Source organism: Ptychodera flava, chromosome 8 (assembly GCF_041260155.1).
Source record: "Ptychodera flava strain L36383 chromosome 8, AS_Pfla_20210202, whole genome shotgun sequence".
In the NCBI taxonomy this organism is placed as follows: Eukaryota; Metazoa; Hemichordata; class Enteropneusta; family Ptychoderidae; genus Ptychodera; species Ptychodera flava.
Window position 1 is genome coordinate 42112776 of NC_091935.1, and position 22529 is coordinate 42135304.

Genomic DNA, 22529 nt, shown 5'->3' on the forward strand with positions numbered 1-22529 from the left:
TGGCTAATCAGTTGGCTAATCATTTTGGTGACTTAGGGGGAGCCCTGATAATCCAATGACAGTAGGTCAGAATTCGTAAGACAAAAGTTGTAAACATAAACACAAAACAGCACAGAACAGACAGCAAATAGACAGCATACAAAGTCATATTCATGAAAGAAAGATATATGGACCTCTGGCCAGAAGACCAAGAAGTGATGTCAGGTGTTTCGATAGCAAGCGCATCCTGCCCCACATGTGGCACCCGCCATATATCAATCAGCAGTCAGCAGTCTTACCTCAACTCTTGCAACAAATTTAGCTACAAACCCGTCCCAGTAATGTCAACAGGGCTATGTTGATATGCTGCTCATTTATCCCGCCGAATGTTCGTCTTCTCTGTCAAGCAGTACCTTAAAATTGTACGGCTTCTTCATGTTGAGTGCAGACATCCTAACCCCATCGCCGGCGACCGGCAACTGTCCTCCCTGTTGAAAGGTATAGCACGCAGTAAAGGTACTTCTGTTATCGGAAAATTCCGATCACCCCAACCCTTCTTTTGTGCATTTGGGCCCAACTTACCCTCAGTCAGCCGGATGACAACATTAAGTGGGCAATTTGCCCCTCCTCTTTTTTTGGACTTGATCTACGTCGCTCCCATGTCCTCCCCCATCAGCTCATAATTTTGACCCAGGCCACCAAATAACCCGGGCCGATTTTGTGGCCTTCCCATGGGGCTCCGGCTCAAAGTTAAATGGTCAAAAACAATCCAGACCAAGGACCGACAATTCTTGATTCCTCTCCCGATCCTCCCTGACGATCAACTCTGTCCTGTATCTGCTCTCCTCTCTGCCTTCCTTGTTGTCCATGTGACCACACAGACCCTGCTGTCTCAGTCCAAAGCTCTCCTTCCAGCTTCCCTGTCACTGCTTCCCAATTTACACAGCGTCTTGCTTCCTTAATTAAACCCCTTGTCCCGATGTATCTCAGTACTCGGCACACAGCTTTCGCCAAGGTGGTGCATCGTAGACACTTCACTGTGGTCTCCCAGCAGAAATGATCAAACTGCTGGGTGAATGACAAAGCGACTCTTTTCGCAAGTACCTTCATCCATCTCTGCCTCTTAAACCTTGAATCCTCCCTGTGCTTCTCTGCCCGCTGGCCTGTAATCTCTCCCCCAATTTACCCTACAGTGTTTGGGTCTTTGGGGACTTTCTTTAGTTTGAGTACATGTAGACTGTAGTGTAGTTATCTTTATAATGTTATTTAGTGCCAGTGACCACCCCCAGCAGCCACAACTCTGTAATCTCTCTGCTTGCTAGCATTTTCGGGGTGGTCATGGCACTCTACTTTTTACTAGTAGTAATAAAGTTACCCCTACTTGACCCAAACACTATGGTGCATGCATGTATTTATTTCTATACTGGAGACAGCAACTTAAAACGGCAACCACATTTTTGCTAAACCTGGTTTAATGGGAAGTTAAATCTTTATTAGGTGTCCGTGGGGACTTATAGGTTTGGTCATGTCCATCCGTGTGTGCGTGCGTGCGTGCGTCCGTCTGTGCGTCCGTCCGTCCGTCCGTTCACGCAGATATCTCAGACATGCCCAGGTAAATTTCTTTCAAACTTTGCACAAGGATAGTACCCTACCCCATACAGATGCATGTCGATTTGTTTCACAATGCAATCAAATTTGGCCGTGTTAGAGGACTTTTTAGTTTTCACCTCCATAGACTCCCATTTTAAGGCAGTCTCCATAGACTCCCATGTATAAGGCAGTCCATAGACTCCCATGTATAAGGCAGTCCATAGACTCCCATGTATAAGGCAGTCCATAGACTCCCATGCATAAGGAAGTCCATAGACTCCCATGTATAAGGCAGTCCATAGACTCCCATGTATAAGGCAGTCCATAGACTCCCATGTATAAGGCCAAGAAAAATAAAAATTTAGTTTCTCATCGTATTCATATTGCAAAAAGGATGCAGTGACACAGTTTTTAGTCCCCATGGATGAAGTCCAGGAGGCTTATAGATTGGGTCATGTCTGTCCGTGAGTCCATCCTTGAGTCCATCCGTTCACGCAGATATCTCAGATATTTTGACAAAATGTCACGTGTCCTTGGTGACCTTTGACCTCAAATATTCCATAACTCAGTAACCACAAGTGCTACACCCTTCATATATGGTATGATGGGACAGCTTATGACGCCACATATTGTACCTCATTAATTATGTGCATATCTAATTTTGAGCAAGCCAATCGAGCTAGAGGTCTGATTTTTGGTATATAGGGATAACTTAGCAATACAATTTTTTTTGACAAAATGTCATATGACCTCGGTGACCTTTGACCCCAAATATACATATTTGTCCATAACTCAGTAACCACAAGTGCTACACCCTTCATGTATGGTATGATGGGACAGCTTATGACGCCACATATTGTACCTCATTAATTATGTGCATATCTGATTTTGAGCAAGCCAATCGAGCTAGAGGTCTGATTTTTGTATAGGGATAACTTAGCAATACAATTTTTTTTGACAAAATGTCATGTGACCTCGGTGACCTTTGACCCCAAATATACATATTTGTCCATAACTCAGTAACCACAAGTGCTACACCCTTCATGTATGGTATGATGGGACAGCTTATAACGCCTCATATTGTACCTCATTAATTATGTGCATATCTAATTTTTAGCGAGCCACTAGAGCTAGAGGTCTGATTTTTGGTATATAGGGATAACTTAGCACTACCATTTTTTTTTCAAAATGTCACGTGACCTTGATGACCTTAGACCTTGATTATACATATATATGCATAAATCAGTAACCACAAGTTCTATACGCTTCAATTTTGATAGGATATCAGACCTTAAGATTTCACATCTCGTACCTCATTTATTATGCACATATGTATTTCCTGGCTGGCCAACACAGCTCTAGGTCTGATCTTTTTTCCCGATTTAGAACCATAACTTAGACATGCCTCTTGTTATAAATTGGGAAAAATGACATAAACCTATGTGCCCATAGATGTGAACTTATACACTCCAGTGATACTTCTTAATGACCACATTTCCCTGCCCCATCAAGACTAATACTCCTTATTGTCAATGACTTGTTGAGTTTAAAGCAGAGACAGCAAAGCCGCCTGGGTAATCCCCTATGAAACGTCTTTCAGTCATGGCTAATATTTAATCTTTTGAGTCAAGTACTATGTTCAGACAGGGAAAAATTGAAACGCTTCTGCAACACTATTTGTGATTTGTAAACACAGGGGATTAATAGATTGAGTCCGCTTGCGTCCACATGCACAAAATTAAGCCATTGTTTTGATGTTTAAGACGTCTTAATGCGCCCTCTCGAGTTCAAAAGATGTGTATGGCCAAGCATTGTTTGTAACAAGATGGCTGAAATGGACGACGTGGTACTGGCTGTAAAGAATGTGAAAGAGGCTCCCCACCTAACTACCCAAAATGCTTTTGTGTCGAGTTTGTATTTTATTCGTTTCTGAAATGTGTTCCTACATTCTTATCCGATTGTTTGTGTTAATAAAAATGTTTGTTTTGCCTCGCCATAAGCTTTCCCCACACAAACAAAACATTACCGTACACACTAATCCAAACTTCCCTACAAATATCCGAGGCGAAAGAAACAGTTTTATTAACACAAACAATCGAATAAGAATGCAGGAACACATTTTTGAAACGAATCAAACACAAACTTAATGACTCAATCGAATATTTTTGTTCCCAATTAATAAATAATAGACAATCTCAATTCTCGGTTTATGGCATTTTTTGTCGACCGATAAAAGTCTTTTCATCTTCAATATTCCATTCTAATTTCAACTACGGTATATAATATCCTAACCTCCTGTGACTTTCCTTCTAAACGTTGATTTGCCTTGTGCACCAAAAGAGATGCTGTATTTTATGCCAAACGATGAAAAAATATGTGAAGAAATAACCGTCCATGTATCAGTCAGTACGGCATGCGAAACCCGGACGGCCATACCGATTGGGGACAGAGCAGAGTAGATCGAAACGCAAAAGGGGTGTTATTATAGGAAAGGCGGTGACTTATTTTAAAGCTGAATAAAATGCTGTCTCTGGTTGTGTAAGTCTGTTGATCGAATTATATATTTTGTTCCCAGTTGATTAATCATGGGGGATGGCAGTCTCGATCTCCCCTTTATGGTTCGATATTTACTGACTCGTTCCCTCTCATTTTTGTCAATCGATGAAAGCATTTTCGTCTTCCATATTCAATATTACTTTGACCGATGTTACATCCTGACCTATACTGTCATTAGTTTTGACCAACGTACAAAGACGTTGCCCATGCGTCCGGTTGATGAGATATTTTGCAAAACGGTGAAGAAATTGGGGCCCGGGAGACATCAATGTCAGTCTTTCCGGACTGTTTACACGTAGCTTAGGGGATATTAAAGGAGATGAATCAGTTAGTTGAATAAAACATAACTTTTCGGACTTATTTTATGTCAATATCGGACTTTTGATTCGATTGAGAAACCAGAATCACCTACAGAGATGTCTATATTAAACACGGACGCACAATTGGGAATAGTTTGTTGTGCTACTGTCGGTCTCAGTCGTGGTGTCTCTCTCATAAAATTTCGAAGCTATACTAGTAGGTCTACACTTGTCGTTTCGATTCACAGGTAGCGGTACACCGATGACCAGATATTGTACCGTTCTTAAAACTAGTCTAAGCAATTTTACGACACTGCACTATTTGCCATCGTGTCTCGCCGTGAACGTCCTTGAACCTATGGATGTGACCATTGTTTTACTGCGCCCATTACAGTGTAAACCCCTGCTCGTTCCCAGCAGAATACTTTTTAAAGTTCTGTACATCAGTGCACACTTTGTGTATAAGCCCTAAACTTATGGAAAGGTATTAAAGAATAAAGGGTCGTTACAGTTGCTAAAATTGCGAGAAAAACAGCACTTTTTACTCAAATAGAATAGTCCTATCCACAAGCGCTATTGTTTTAAATCACGTCCAGAGTGTGCTGCTGATTCTTTCGTGTAATTTCATTCCTTTGGAGCACATATCCTTTCATTTGACTGCTCTGTGGGACTCTTCTGGATATGTGTTTTGGATGAAAAGAACTCTACAGTGAAAGACATAAACTTCGACGGTCATAGGTATACAATATCGGTTCGATGTGCGAAGATATGCAGATTACAAGTTATTTTAGAAGTTCTCAAAACCAGTAAAAATAATTCTGCGCGCCACTTATTGATAGTTTCTTCTTGTGAACGTCCTTGAATCCGTGACCGCGACCATTGTTTTCGAAGTGTTCGACGGTCGATGATCGGTAGATTAATGAAGATATATGTTACTGAACTATCGTGTGATTGTTTAATAGCATGGTTAGGTAATAGACGGTGTAGTCTGTAGCGGCGATACGGCGAAATTCCACGGCCCAAGGGTGCGTACATCGCATGGTTTCTTACAACGAAAAAGCCGTCAGTTTCCATAGCTACTACGTGAAATCCGGCCTCACCGATGTCCCGGGCCGATGTCCCTGTCCTGATTCGGAGAACAACTTTCAAGCTGCGTGTTGAGGTTCAGATGTCCGATTTTTTCATATTTAAAAGGCTTATTGATTTACAGAGAACGCCCGTCTTGTTTTTAGCTTTAACTTAGCACATGATGGCAATTGAAAATTCAAAGCCAAATAGCCAGTGGGAAAAAATTAGACGACTCGCTCTCACCAGCGGTCGAGGTCGCAATGAAAAAAAAATCGAAGTCTCTGAAATCGGTATCATTGCTCCGCCATGTTTATTGTTGGTTGTACGGCCAGTTTAAAGTCACAGACTTTCTTCAAGGTAAAGTTCATATAATTGCCATACCGCGAAGTTCCCTGTGCATTTCAATATGTCTATTTGGAAGCAAAAGCGCCACGGACATTCGATCGATGGTGATGAACTGTCTCCAGGCCGTGACATGACATGTCACCAGTTACGAACTTTACCGGTTTTCGATACAAAAGATGCAATATATTATCAGCGTTGTTCACGTTGTGTTTTGAGTTTGATATAGAATATAACAGGAAAACACTAACGATTAGAGTGACGATAGAGACCATGCCCGATACGGAAAAATTGACATCAACTACTTGCTTTGAGCAAAGACCTGAAACTTCAGACTGATATATAAATGTCGACAATATAAAACATTGAAATGCTGGAGAAGAGAGGGAGAGAGAGAGCTTTACGCTGTCGCGAACTGATCATACTCTTTCCGATTTGACTTCGGTTTAGACGATACACAGACATCGAAAATGTACACCTACTTTCCAGAAATTCGACTAATCTTATAATAAAGAGTAGAACAAATCCAAAAGTGTTGGTTGAAGTAAATCTTCAGATGTTGGTTTTCTAAAGTTAGATAATACTTACAGAAATATGGTCGTCATAGTCTTCTCTTAAAACTATTATCTTCAACACCACGTTTCTTATGATGGGTGATGTCATTTTTTATTATTTTTACAAACTTTCAATGCATCAAACGCCATAAGACTATCTTATCTGCCTGTCAAGGAGTTACAATAAATTTCCAAGGGCTGGCACACGATGTCAACTTACGTGTCGTCCGTCGAGCGGCCGGTGGCGGTGTCACAGATTGTTCCGTCTGTAATCGCGGCCACTTTGATTTTGATGTGACACCAACATGCGTTTGAGGTTTTTTTGTTACCTAATTTGTCGACCTCACAAAATTTCACAGTCCATGCTTTGAAGCAGTCTCAACATGGCAAACATGTCTCGCTTAAATTTCATCCTCGTCGTTCCAAATTAAATTCGACCACTAAATTATTTCGGCAGTTTTAATTTCCTATTAATTCGACGTTTTTCAAATCGTAATTATTTTTTTCTGGTCGAATTGATAGGGTTTTCGGTAGCAAGCTTATCTCTTCGTCGGACCAGTATATACCGCGAGATGTAGTACTGGGTTCGGCAGCCATGGCGAAAGTGAATATTGTATGTTGGTTGTTGTTTGTTTTATGTTACAAATACCTGTCGCGTGAGGGCGTTTGAAACGCTTCTGAAGCGGCTCAGTCTGTCCACACAGCGATTTGCGGATAGAGTTAATCCCTACAACGGCTCTGGTCGGGCCGACTAAACAGTCTCAAATCTGAAACGCTTCAGAACCACTTCGGAGTGTCCACACATAACTTTCTGTGTCAGTATTGGCCCAGAACCGTTTCAGAGGCGTTTCAATGGCCTGTGTATGAACGGCATAATGGCCATGGCAGCTCCTTGTATAATCCCTGTTCATTATGTATTACCCAATTAAAACAGGACATTGGGGATTACCCAGCCTCGCTTCACTAATTAAACAGATTTATGGTGTGGAGATAAAATTCAGCAATTAATCCATTCCTTTCAAGCTGCCACAGCATCTGCCAGCTTTTTCACCCCACCCACAATTCTCCCTCCCTATGGTTAGCAGTATTTGATTTATATCTCAGTTGTAGTTTTTTTGTGCTGTTGCTCTGTATTATTCAGTACTTTATCGTTGCTTTGTATTTTCCTTTAGAATATAGTTGTGCACTGCGCCTTTGCTTCATAATTTGCATTGCTTTGATAATTTTAAAGGGGACTTTCTTTAGTTTGAGTACATGTAGACTGTAGTGTAGTTATCTTTATAGTGGTAGTGCCAGTGGCCTCCCCCAGCAGCCACAAGTCTGTAATCTCGCTGCTTGCTAGCATTTTGGGGGTTGTCATGGCACTCTGTAGAATATAGACTTTTGACTAGTAGTAATAAAGTTACCCCTACTTGACCCAAACACTGCTGTACATGCATATATTTATTTCTATACCAGAGACAGCAACTTAAAACGGCAACCACATCTTTGCTAAACCTGGTTTAAAAAATAGAGAACTGCCGAAGGTAGTTTTAGCAGGTTTGGTCTCCAACAAATATATTCCAAAATATTTTCAATGTTTAAGAGTATCAAGGTTGTAATATAGTTAACACACTTTGTGCCATCTGGTCATTGTATCTGTTTATGAACCGTAAACATGGTCAATACCAAAGTTTAGACCATTTGGTATCCTTGGGAGGTCCATAGGGTGTATCAAAATTTTGTTCAAATGCATCTGACTAAAAATATCATATGGAAAGGTCATAAGAAGCTATCAAATATTGTACGTACACTCACTCTGGCTTGCCAAATGTAATCACCTGTGGGTAAAGTGTCATTGACTCTGGTTCATACATTTTTAGCTACTATAGACTATAGTCTATAGAAGCTATTGGGATGGGTATCAGTCCGGCGTCCGGCGTCAGTCTGTATGTATGTATGTATGATTGTATGTATGTATGTCCGTTTGTGAGGCGTCCGTCCACTCAAATATCTTGAGAACCGCAGTACTTACTGATTTGATATTTGTTGTGTAGATGAAAAATATGATTTTGAGAAAGTATTTTTTTTAATTTTTTGATATTGTTGAAAATAGGCAAATTAATGCCAAAAAAGGTGTTTTTGGTAAAAAATCTCCTCCTTCATAACCGCAGGTCAGACAGCTTTGTTATTTGGTATACAGGTCCTAAGGGATAACCCAACTTAGATTTGTTCAAATTGTGATGAAATATGCAAATGTGTATTTTTAAGGAATTTTTTTGTCATTTTTGGTCAAAATTTGACTTACATTGTATGTAATTCTTGTACTGTATAAACCCTATCAATTCACCCAGAAAAAAATAATTAATATGATTTTAAATAATTGAATTAATTAGGAAATCATCAAAGCCAAAATAATTTTAGTGTGAAATTATCAGAAAGTTCAATTTTTTTTGACAGTTCATAGTGAAATGCTTACCATCTTGGAGGATTAAAACATGTAAAGGCAACTTTCCTGAATCCCAACTTTGATATATTCTGAACCACCATTTATGTTATCTAAAAGAAATTGCTCATAATGGTTTGTCATGATAGGGTGGTCAAACAAATAGAGATAGAGAAAGTTCTAATTTCCATTTATGGTTGACTTGGTAAGGATAAAATAAGATTACTTTTTGAGGAAAAAAATAGAGTGGTCAATTAAAAGAGTGGTCAAAGTGATAGGGTTTTTATGGTAAAGCTGGGCTGTAAGATTCCTCGTGCTATTTATAGCAATTATGCAATCTGTGTAAACAGTGCAATGAAAGTGTTTCATGATTCCTTATAATGCTTTTGATGACCTTGAACTTCTTAAGTTTCAAACATTTGTCTCTTCAGTGTGCTTTCTCTGAGCACGTACAGTCTCACTTATTCAACAGAACTTACTTACAATATACTTACTTATATTCATACTGGCTGGGACGTCACCCGGGTTAAGAAGGTCCCGACCAGCTACACGGGACACAGTAGCTCAAAATCCGTGTGTCCTTTGGATTATCCTTCGTGATGTTACTAAGACATCATACGTGCAATCAGAGGGCAATTTTTATCACAGAAATGGAGAAAGCTACCAGACAATTAAACCATGCAAATTGCTACTGACGGACTGTTTAAAGTCATCTCCAGCTTGATCACAAAGTGTGGTATTAAAAACTGCAAAACTTGTAGTATGCTCATCACTACAGAACAGTTCAGTAGTAGTTTGACAGGGAAGACCTATTCTACCAAATGTCTGGAACCTCTGAATTGCACAACCAAAAATGTAATCTATGGAATTGAGTGTTCATTGTGTGGACTCATTTATGTTGGTGAAACAGGAAACAGCTTACGATCTAGAATGAACGGACGTCGCAGTGGAGTGAATCGATCTTTGGATGTGCAACTTTATAAGCATTTTAACCAGGACGATCACTCCACTTTGTCTATGCATGTCCGTATTCTTGAAAAAATATACCATCCAACCAACAGCCTCACACTTAGTTCACCATTCCGTAGACAGAGAGAATACCACTGGATTAGACAGTTAGGTACCGCAATGCCTTATGGTTGTAATGACAACATCAAAGATATAGGCAAGCTCTCAAGTCCTGGTTGTTCAGAAGTGAATGTGATGGGCCTATTTGAGTCTTCTGTACGTAGAAGACGAAGTCATGGACATAGGCGTTACCATTGGCCTAAATTGGATACATCAGCTACCTCCAATTGCCATGACAAATTTCATGAACTGCTTCTTTTATTGCAGAAGCCTTTAGGTCTCCATCACATTCGTACTTCATTATTTGCTTTTTCCATCAAGGACTTGAGAAGGTTGCATGTCTATGCATTGGGATTGTCTTTGACAGATCCAAACAAACAACCGTACAGACTGGTTAGTATTATTGCTGACATTGCACTATACAGACTATACAAGCCTGTTCGTGCTGAACCTATATGACTGATGATCATTGTCATTTCATACATCTTCCATTTACTAACAAAGGGATTGATGCCATTAATATCAGCAATATACTTCACAACAAAAAGGTTACATCAACTATACCTGTATACTTTAAGAACCAGTCTGTACCTATTCTGTCATATCAATACACCAAGACAATCTCCAATAAAATATTCAATTACAATAAGGCATTGCGGCACTTAAAAATTGATGAATTCCTTCAAACACCAGCATCCTGTGACTGCTCTACATCTCCCTTCAAATATACTCCAGTTGGCCATGTCATCACTGGTGATCTGAACTTGGTTGAACATCACCACCTTGTAAGATATTATCTTGTGGACCTAAGTTCAGAGAACCTTGCAGGATCAACTGGAACCATAATTTTCAGATCATTATGGACTCTGTTGAAGAATATGCCAGGAAATGGGCTAAAAGGGAGGATGTAGAGCTGGATACACTGTCAGAATGGGTCAAATCTGTGAGGAAAATAGAGGGTGGCCGTATTGGTCGACTAAGATCACATGTTTGCAGAAGACCCTATTCTGTATTTAAAGATCCTGATGCTGTTAAGTGTTTGGATGATATCCATGACAAATATGTTGTCGTCCCTGCTGATAAAGCTGCCAATAACATTGTATTTGTCTGAAAGAAGTATTATTTTGAATGTCTTATAGACGAACTTGGTGTAACTAAGACCTCCACCAACTCCACTTACAGACAATCAATGTTCAACAAATCTGAAATTTTGGCAAACCATAAGTCATTCATGGATAATTTTAATATTACAACAAAGGATGACCATAATAAGTTGCCTAGCTTATACTGGATACCAAAGCTCCACAAAACACCTTACAAAGCTAGGTTTATCGCAGGATCTTCAAAATGTTCAACAACAGAGTTATCGAAGATACTGACTTCTGTTCTTTGTACTGTTAAACGGGGACTTCAAGCATACTGTGATGTTGTCTTTTCTAGGAGTGGTATAAATCAAATGTGCATATTAAAAAATTCAAAGGAACTCTTGGAAAATTTGAAATCATGATCTGTTTCAAAAATAACATCTATTAAAACTTTCGATTTTTCCACATTGTATACCACAATACCACATGATAAATTGAAAGAACGCTTGAAAAACATCATCAACCAAGCATTTTTCTACAAAAACGGTTCACGCCATTACAAATATGTGGTATTAGGGTATAATTCTACATATTTTGTTAAAAATATTACTAACGCTAAAGTGTTTTATACCGAGAAATTAAAGACATTATCAGTATGCTTGATTTCCTCATTGACAACATATTTGTTGAATTGGAGGACACATTTACCAACAGTGTATAGGAATTCCCATGGGCACTAACTGTGCTCCCTTACTTGCCAACTTATTTCTGTTCTCATACGAGGCAGAATTTATCCAGAACCTTATCAAGCAGAAAAAGGTCTCTGTAGCTCGTAATTTCAACCTTACATTTAGATACATAGACGATGTTATTTCATTAAATAACTCTGAATTCAGTAAATATCTCGCTATGATTTATCCTCCAGAATTGGAGATTAAAGAAACTACAGAAACGGCCTCTTCTGCTTCATATCTGGACATTTTACTTGAATTTGACTTTAATGGTCACCTTTCCACTAGGCTATATGACAAGAGAGATGATTTCAACTTTAGTATAATCAATTTTCCACACCTCATCAGTAATATTCCACTCTCACCTGCTTATGGGGTATACATTTCCCAGCTTATTCGATATGCAAGAACATGCAGTTCATATGGTGATTTTGTAGAGAGACATGGCCATCTCTCTTACAAACTGTTAAATCAAGGTTACACCAGAGCAAGACTTGTCTCTACATTCAAACGTTTTTTTGGCAGGTATCGCAAGCTGGTAGATAAATACAATATCTCTCTTTGACAAATGATCACTGATGGCATTGGTGACATGGGGCCTTAGTTAGTGACCACTACCTATCTGACTCACAGATTGATATATGGCGGGTGCCACATGTGGGGCAGGATGCGCTTACTATTTTTGAAACACCTGACATCACTTCTTGGTCTTTTGGCCAGAGGTCCATATATCTTTCTTTCATGAATTTGACTTTGTTTTTGTACCGTCTATTTACTGTCTGTTCTGTGCTGTTTTGTGTCTATGTTTACAACTATTGTCTTACAAATTTTGACCTAGTGTTATTGGATTATGGATTGGTATGATTGCGATTATTTTACAATGTTAATTTGAAAGTTAAAATGTGCTTGATTAATAGGATGAAAATACTGATAGTGAAAGATAACCAGCTCAAGATTCTTTATAACCTGACAGATATGCTGTTTTTTTATGACGTAAATCTTGATTTAAGCAAGTCTTGTTTACTTTAATTACCGGTAGTATGTAATTAACTCTCGTTTATTTGCTATTATAGACTAATATAGTCTGATGAAATATGCAAATCTGTATTTTTAAGGAATTTTTCTCCACTTTTGGTCAGGCCATCCTGAAATGAGCTATCAAAGATAGCCACCTTCTTCATCAATACATGTGTCACAAAAGGTTATTCTCTACATAACACTGCAGAGCTCTGTCAACTGTTGAGTCGCTTGTTTTTTCAAAACCGCTGGTCAGACAGCTTTAATATTTGGTTTACATGTCCCTGGGATGACCTTAGTGAGATAATTTCATACAGTCAGGAAATACTTAATTTTGTATCAATGTCTATAGTAGCTTCTGGGACTTTGGCCCTATGTTTTAGCATGTTTTGGTAACTATATGGAAGCGAATAGTGAATTTGTCACTATCTTTAGCTCATATTTGGTATGTATACCGTCTAAATACCAAGAAGAGCTTATATGGTGAGTAGGTGGCGTCTGTATGTCTGTGTGTAAGTATGTATGTATGTATGTGCGGATGTATGTCCATCACATGCAAAAGCTCCAAAACCGCCGCACGTACCATCTCAATATTTGGTGTACAGGTTGAGACCCAGGGGTTGAGATGTGATGTTGTTCAAATAAACATGTCAGTTCAAAAATATGCAAATGAGGTAAGAAAAAGGGGAAATCCTGCAAATGTGTAGGAGTGGTGGCAGTAACTGAAACAGATTATGAGTCATTTCCTGTCATTGTTCATGAACTGTTACATATTAACAGACCTGCTCAAACTAAGAGGAATACAGTGTTCGCGCTACCGCTCGCCAGACGGCAAAATGGCGAATTGATTGACTCATTGGCGACTCAGACACTCAAAGCACTCGTCAGACTGGCGACTCGAAATTTGTAACTTTGTTCACTATGTTCTACCAGTGTTTCATCTAGGATGCTACACCAGGGGGGAATTGGTCCCCCTCTACTGGAATTTTTAAGGGGGATTTTAAAATTTTGGGGGAGATTTAACTGAAACATATAATGACATCTTTATACATAAGTTTTAATGTTGCAGTGATGTTACTTGTGTTATACATACTACAAGCCATAAATAACTTGCTTACACAATCCAAGCTGCTGGCTGCAAACACCATCCTCTATAAGATTTTTTCAAAAGTCAACAAATTTGCGTATCACTGTTGTGAATGTATAGGGCTTCCAAGAGTGGTGGACAGCTCATTAATATTCATAAGCATTACCATTCTTAAAAAAAATTGTGGCATATTCTGTATGCTAAAATATTCTGTATGGTTTTTTTGTACATATTCTGTATATTTGCTTTTTTAGGGCTTAATGTACATTCAAACATAAAAATTAACAAAAGTTAGCCATTCTCACTGTACCTTCAAGGGTTTTGTTTTTCATTTTTCACTGAACTGTCTGCACTACAAAAAGCAAGAAAAAACTCTTTTGTAGTTATAAAGGAATGTTTTGTAGCTTCTTGTTTGTCACGTTTTTACTGTGCTTATACTGTAAGTTTGGATCAACATTGCCCTATACAAACCAGTTAGCTGTATTTTTCTGGTGACCTAGCTGGTCTTGTAGTTTTGTGCGCAGACTCAGTAGAGTTAAAACGAACAACTTAGAGGGTCGGACCTTACCGGTAGTCTGCCGTATTTTGAATGCGGAGTTTCTCGATTTTGGACTCGCTCCCGTTGCTTTTTGTCAGTCATTTTAGAACGAAAAAATAACAAACAGAAAGGTTGGTTGTCACCGACAGTTAACTTTAGGGTTTATTTGCCCCAAAAAATAAGTCAGTGTCTGTTCACTGAATTCAAAAACTGGACCCATTGACACCACAGCTTGCTTGTGACTTTCATTGCATGCAGCCTGCACTGAACATGTTTCTGTGACAGTAAAGTCCAAATTTTCGTGTCAATTTTGCTATCAGAATTATTTTCAGAGTGTTATGGACATCCATACGATGCATAAAAACTTCAGTTTGTCTCCTTTTCTCAATCGTACAGAGATAATGTGACACACAAACTTTATCAGGCTGGGGCAACAAACTTTTGTGAACTTAACTCTCAAGTGGCAGACAGGCTTTCATATGCAAAATCAGCGTACGGAAATTTACGCATGGCATTGTTTCAATAGCAATTTATTGAAGCAGTTCAAAAAGTATCAAAATCAAACTAAAATTAGTCCCTTCCATGTAAATGTTCTTGCAACACTATACAATGCCCGTTGCCACACAATTAACAGGTGCCGATAACGGGTCAAATGCATCGAAGTGTGACACCCATCTTAGCAGCCATTCCAGCCAGCCAGTTCAGTGCAGTGCGCGATGTGTCGCCCCTTCTACCTGTGATTGGTGGCGCGCAGCCTTCCAAAGAGTGTGAATCGCGCAATCGCGCAGCCTAGATGAAACACTGTTCTACCATAGACAGTCTCGCTTACCACACGAACTAGCCCTGCGTATGATGCTGTGTGTTCTGCTACAGTTAATCGCCCCGCTCACCACAGCCCTGCAAAGACCCGTACGTAGGGTCGGTGACTTCAAATCCCTTTTGGGACTTGAACTTGACGTAAAAAGCCAAATTACTGCCGAAATTCAGTGTTCTTGGGCCCAAGTCGTATCCCAGCCTACCTCAGCTACTCGATCGCTTCCAAAAATGCCAGTCTTTATTCACTTCTCGTAAATAACCGTCGATGTCGGCAACTCTCGCGCTAGGCCTGCGTACGATGCTGTGTGTTGTAGCTGTAGCGGCCAACACACAGCATCGTACTGTGACACATTTTTTTTATTCAATCACGTTTTAACCTGAAAAACAACGATATTTAGAACTCTTTTTCAACTGACTTTACAGTCTGTTAGTAAGTAGCTGCCGGTACGGCTGTCAAAATACTATCGTTTTCAAAATACATTTTGAGTGAACTTTGTAAATTAACACTCTGAACCATAGTGTAATGTTTTGCTTGGAATTTTGTTGCTATTGAGGTTTATTCGTAGTTTTTTATAATGATTGTTTAAGTTAGTTATTTTTTGTGTTCCTTTCCATCATGAAACATCGACAAGTTAAAACTAGCCCTAAATCACTTTCATTAAATGAGAATTATGTGTTACTTTCCGGTTTTGTAATATGTAAAGAAATAAATATGTTGATTTCTTTTGATCCTTTCCACTTATTGGTATTTTTTTCCTGGTTGAAAAGTTACTAATATCCTTAACCCTTAGTCTCTACAATCTTAGAAAAAAATGAAACGATTGATAATAAAATAAACTTTATTGTGACACTGTTCAGTCATTTTCATAACTCTGAAGTTCAAAATTCAGTGTGCTATACTCATATCTTGGCAGTGCTGAACTCTTCTGTCGTAGTATCTGCAATTGAAACTACTTCACATAGAGTAATTAAAAGCATTTCATCAACAGTTTTCAAAATCCACTTTCAATTTGAATGTTCAACAACCAAAAATATTGTGGATCATAGTAAGATTAAAACCTCATATATTGTAAAGGTACAGTAATATCTAATTATATAATTTGGGGCGTTCCAAAAAAATGTTTAGGAAATTATGAAAATGTAAATCAGAGCTGTTGAAGATCATTTAATTTTCAGGGTGTTGCCAAATCATTTGTGAATATAAGTATGTTTGGTTCTGAGATGAGCTGTATTGGCATACAAAAGGAATTTGTTGATAACTGACAATTTAATTAAAAGAATGGTTGCCATGGAAACACTTGGTGTAGGTTATTTTTGCTAAAGTACATATTCCTTCATCGAAATTTTGCTATGAACTTCATAAACATTTCAAAACTTTCTTAAATTTTCGTAGCCGGTGGTTAACTAACAAAAGTACATTCATGCAGGCTCTCAGGTGGCGACTCATTCAAAGCGAGAAATTTGCATAAATTGATTTTTCTGTCACATTTTTTATCATTGAGAGTAGTTTTGTTGCTGAATATTCATGGGTACTCATAACAAACGCTTTGCTAGAGATAAAAACCCAGAAAAGATGGTTTGACACTATAAAATACTTGCTCAGACATTGCGTATACATTTGTACATGGTAACTTTTCATATTTTATCACCCGATGTGAATGTCATTTTTTGTACAAAAGTGACATTTTTGGTCAAAATTACAGTGATCTGGGAAGCAAGTTTACCATATTTATATTTGAAACTTGTTGAAAAATTGTTTTTCTTTGCTGATATGCTTTGGTTGCACTTTTTAAACGTCAATGTTCTTGAGTAGATTTTGCCAAAAAAGGCTAATTTTCTTATTTTACCCTATTTTTAAAATTTTGGTTATCCCGCAAAAGCACACATTTCAGTAAAGTCAAACTTAACACTGCATTTCTGACTATCTAATTACCTTTCCTGCATGAACTTTCCTTTCTTTTAATTACACTACAGTAGCACTGCATGTAGATTAACAATGCTTTGTAAGTTCACCAATAATTTTGCATCAGAATGACTGTAAATCTGCCAAAATTTGTATTTTTCAGTCATTTTATAAATTTTCCGCGATGCAGAATTGGACAAACTGCCATATTTGGATGTGTTTACGTCAAAGAGTAAATTTCCTTTGGTCAAAGATTAATTTATTTTGTAAAAAGAAGTTACTTTTAAATACTTTTAGCATCATATTTGTTACAGAGTCATGTATTTTAGGGAAAACAAGCCTATTAAAATCTATAATTTCATCAATTTTAACTTTTTTCCAATACTATGACCTTCGGCCACGATGTTTTACATACACAAAAATCTTCATAACTTTTGAATGGCTGAACCGATTTTGATCAGATAAAAAGCATTTTTCATCATTTTCCAAGCACTCTTTGGAAAATGCATCAAAAAAGCAATTTAGTGATTTTAAAATTTTTACTTGGTAATACCTACTTCTATGGTTTTATGTCCATGGTTCTCCGATGTTCTGTTGCATTGCGTTAAATTTTTGTACTTCTTTGGGAGTCTTTTGCCATAAACTTTGTATGCAAGTGAGGTTTTATTTGCGTACGTTTCCATAAAGCTACCACGGAGTCCGTACAGCTGAAGTGAGTTGCAGATAGTCTTTTCCATAGAGGTTGGGGGTTAAATTTTTCTTTGATGTGCATGCTTGGTTACCTACAAACAATAAGCTGGGGGTCTTCAGCATGTTAATCTGCTGTGCCGTGCACAGACTGTGCAATGCTGCGGCCATGTGCAGGTTCCATGCCATAATGTACGTTCGTTTAGCAGTATAAAGACTTCATGTTCACAGAAAAGACACTTTTACTACAAACTAAGTGTATTCCAAGGCTAGACAAATAAGTAGACTGCGGTCAAAGTCCTCAGGAATGCCACTCGGCAGACTCTAGATTGTCCCCCGTAACAAAAACACGTAACTGTATTGTGTTTAAGTGAGAATTTCCTGCCTGTCTAGAACCCTTGTCTGTACAGAGCTTGCATATATTAATGATTGGCACAACACTTTGTGATGTGTAGATACAATGTTGCGTGGAAAGTTGTAGTCTGATGATAGAGGAATAGTGGTTTGCAAGATAATGAATCAAAGTCTCTTTTGTTTTGTGGCGTTACCGTGAATGAACCTTTTCACTTGCGAGCAGGTGCATGTGTTCTATTTCCATGTTCAGGCAGTGCAGGCCTAGTAGTCATTATTGTCACAAGTATTAAACTACGAAGACGTCAATTTTTTGCGTATTTTAGAATAATTTTGCGTCAAATACCAAAATGTCACTTCTGTATCGAAGGATTGTTTAATCAGTTTGATTTAAAACAGAAATATAAAATACTCTGTTAGTTAAGGGAAATCAATGCTGAGTCTCTTGTAGCCAGGCTTGCAATCAGTATCAATGTGAACATGGCATATGCCAGTTCATGAAGTTCTTGGAAATGTTAATTTTTTCTGTAATTTGTCTGTCCTTTACAATTTGCTGGTCAATTTGCGAAAGTTGTTGAAAGTTATAATGGTGTTCTATAAACGTGCATTAAAGTTTGGATGTGAAGTATTCATTTTATTGAAGTTAGCAGCACTGAGTCTTAGATACATACTGATGAGAAAGTGGCTGACTTTTGAAATGTTTTGTTATCATTACTCTATCTTTAATTATATGACCTTTGACCCTCTAATATATGTGACCCTTTACCATGTCCCTCAAAAAATCTGGCTACTTGTGTTCACACTGTATTAGCCAGAAAGGCTAATCAGCAAACCCTGGGACTAGCTGTGTTGAAACATTCCTCTGCTATGCATGTTACTAAAGTTGACCTCCAGTACCTAAAGTTTCACACCTTATTTACCTTGGTCATTCTTGATTTTCTGGTTTAAATATTTCTTGAATGGACCGATTAAAACCAAATATGAGTACACTGTCCTTTTTTATTTCAGTTCCATTGGTTTCACGTATGTTACCCTCAGATGTGTGCAGAGTTCACAAGAAAGGCAGCTGTTTGCGTGTAGATTCCACACTTATTGACTTCAATGATATGAAGTGGCAACGTGGTGATTTAACATTTGTATTTAATGGTGAAGCAAGGCAAGATAAATCATTAGCTGTCATGGACAATGAATTGAAAGTCTATCAAAGAATTAGACCTGATGTAAGTATGATACATTTGAATCTTCATCCAGGGGATTGATGATTTCAGTCATGTCAGTCTGTCTGTGCATCCATCTGTCAATCCATACACAAAATCTCTATTCAATACTACTGTATCTTTGAGGCTTCCTAATTGCTTAATTGATTCAACTGCAGACAAACCTACTAATCTTTCCACACACCTGAGGGGTCCTCTTTGAACCAAAGCTAGTGACCCCTTCCTAAATAATCAGTTGATTCTTTGTGGAGCACCATAGAAAAGTGCTGTTGGTCTTTCCTTCTCTTCTGCAAAGTTTCTACTTGTGATGGACACAGAAATATTGTTTCATAGGAACATTGTTTCAACTAAGCTAGCCTTTTATTAGCTTTTATTAGTGTGAAAAATTAATTTTCTGTTCTTTTTGTATGATGAGGTGCTTTTAGTGAGCAGTTTTTTAGCTCATATTTGGTATGTATATAAATACCAAAAAGGAGCTCATATGATGACATCTGTATGTATGTCCATCACACACAAAGGCTCCCATACCGCCAAAGCTACCATCTCAGTATTTGGTGTACAGGTAGATGCATGAATATGAAAAAAATCGGACATCTGAACCTCAACACGCAGCTTGAAAGTTGTTCTCCGAATCAGGACAGGGACATCGGCCCGGGACATCGGTGAGGCCGGATTTCACGTAGTAGCTATGGAAACCGACGGCTCGTTCGTTGTAAGAAACCATGCGATGTACGTCTCATGCTCCCTTGGGCCATGGACTTTCGCCGTATCGCCTCTACAACACCGTCTATTACCTAACCATGCTAACAATCACACGATAGTTCAGTAACATATGTCTTCATTAATCTACCGATCATCGACTGTCGAACACTTCAAAAACAATGGTCGCGGTCACGGATTCAAAGACGTTCACAAGAAGACACTATCAATAAGTGGCGCGCAGAATTATTTTTACTGGTTTTGAGAACTTCTAAAATAACTTGTAATCTCACATTAAACCGATATTGTATACCTATCACCATCAAAGTTTCTGTCTTTCACTGTAGTGTTCTTTTTATCCAAAACACATATCCAGAAGAGTCCCATAGAGCAGTCAAATGAAAGGATAATTGCTTCAAACGAATGAAATTGCACGAAAGAATGAAAATCAACAGCACATCCTGGACGTGATTTAAAACAATAGCGCTTGTGAATAGGACTATTCTATTTGAGTAACAGGGACGGAAAGCACAGAACTGTAAAAGTACTGGAAAAACATGCCGTTTTTCTCGCAATTTTAGCAACTGTAACGACCCGTTATTCTTTACTAATACCTTTCCATAATTGAACAATTCCCTTTTCTGCCCCAAGAAATCATATTTCAGGATTTCTGTTGCAATATCTCAATGGCATAGGCACTATCTAAAGGGGACTTTTTGACTTCTGTAAATTGTGAAAATTTGAAAACACAAGACAGGAGTCAATAAACTAGAACTGGTGTAAAAATCAATATATTATTCTCTCAATTTGTCCCAAGGCATTTATTTCCATGATGAATGGAGGCAACACTGGTAAACAGATTGTACATATAGCCTATCTTTGATCAGCAAGCACTTCTACAAATTAGGGCTTACACACACAGTGTACAATGATGTACAGAACTTTAAAAAAGTACTCTGCTGGGAACGAGCAGGTGTTTACACTATAATGGGCGCAGAAAAACAATGGTCACGTCCATAGGTTCAAGGACGTTCACAGGGAGTTCACAGGGAGACACGATGACAAAGTGTCGTAAAATTGCTTTATATACTAGTTTTAAGAACATACAATATCTGGTCATCGGTGTACCGCTACCTGTGAATCGAAACGACAAGTGTAGGCCTATAGATTCGAAAATTTATGGGAGAGACACCAAGACTGAGGCTGACATAGCACAACAAACTATTCCGAATTGTGCGTCCGTGTTTAATACAGACATCTCTGTAGGTGATTCTGGTTTCTCAATCGAATCAAAAGTCCAACATTGACAAAATTGACATAAAATATGTCCGAAAAGTTATGTTTTATTCAACTAACTGATTCATCTCCTTTGATGTCCCCTAAGCTACATGTAAACAGTCTGGAAAGACTGACATCGATGTCTCCCGGGCCCCCATGCATACAGGATGACCGTACGTGTTCAAATATTTCTTCACAGTTTTGCAAATATCTCGTCACCGGGCGCATGGGCCACGTCTTTGTACGTTGGTCAAAACTAATGACACTATAAGTCAGGATATAACATCGGTCAAAGTAAGATTGAAATATGCAATGGAAGACGAAAATGCTTTCATCGATTGACAAAAATGAGAAGGAACGAGTCAGTAAATATCGAACCATAAAGGGGAGATCGAGACTGCCATCATCCCCAATGATTAATCAGCTGGGAACAAAATATATATTTCGATCGACAGACTTATACAACCAGAAACAGCATTTTATTCAGCTTTAAAATAATTCACTGCCTTTCCTATAATAACACCCCGTTTGCGTTTCGATCTACTCTACTCTGTTCCCGGCGTTATACGGCCTACTAGGCCTACATGTGAGAGGCCGTATAACGCCGGGAACACACAGACCTGTACGCAAGGCTAGGACTGTGGTTGCTATGTTATAATCTGTTCACACGAGAAATTACGTCTCCAGACAAATTTTACGTAAAAGCATTTCGATAAACTTTGAGGCACGATCTGCTTGTGATATTATACCATTTCTCGCCATGACAGTGGTGGCAATCCAAGCGCCACATCAGACAGGACATCATGAAGAATGGGCTACATAGAAAGTTATATTTTCTTCTTTGCTAAAAACGAAATAAACGTTAGAAGCGATTTCCTGGCGTAGCTGCATCTTTCTTTTCACGTTCTGTTGGCAGGATTCAAAATGTCGACGACGCTGTTGGCGATCCATTGCAAACTGAAAAGTAACGCGTCAGTGCGTAATGGACCAATGCACATCGTAGTGGGCGCCCCCCGTCCCTCAGAGTCCAGTTTTTAACTCTCTGCGGGACGTTCCCTCAGAGTCCCATATTTTACACAGTGCGGGACGTCCCTCAGAGTGCCAAAAATTACAGTTTGCGTGTCCCGCACTTTGTCCCTCACTCCTCCGTATTTGATACCTCGAAATACCTCGCCATATTGGATTTTGTGAAATCACATTTTAATCTTTAAAAATCTTCTTCTCCACAACCAAATCATT

At 38.6% G+C, this 22529-nt stretch overlaps 1 protein-coding gene across 3 annotated transcripts in view; it reads left to right on the forward strand.

Moving 5' to 3' along the window:
- LOC139139382 (ankyrin repeat domain-containing protein 13C-like) overlaps positions 1–22529 on the forward strand; it is a 314195-nt gene that overhangs the window by 101823 nt on the left and 189843 nt on the right. For all 3 annotated transcript variants that reach the window (XM_070708283.1, XM_070708284.1, XM_070708282.1), the window contains exon 5: positions 19105–19316. In XM_070708283.1, the coding sequence (XP_070564384.1) occupies positions 19105–19316 (212 nt within the window). The remainder of the gene's footprint in view (positions 1–19104; positions 19317–22529) is intronic.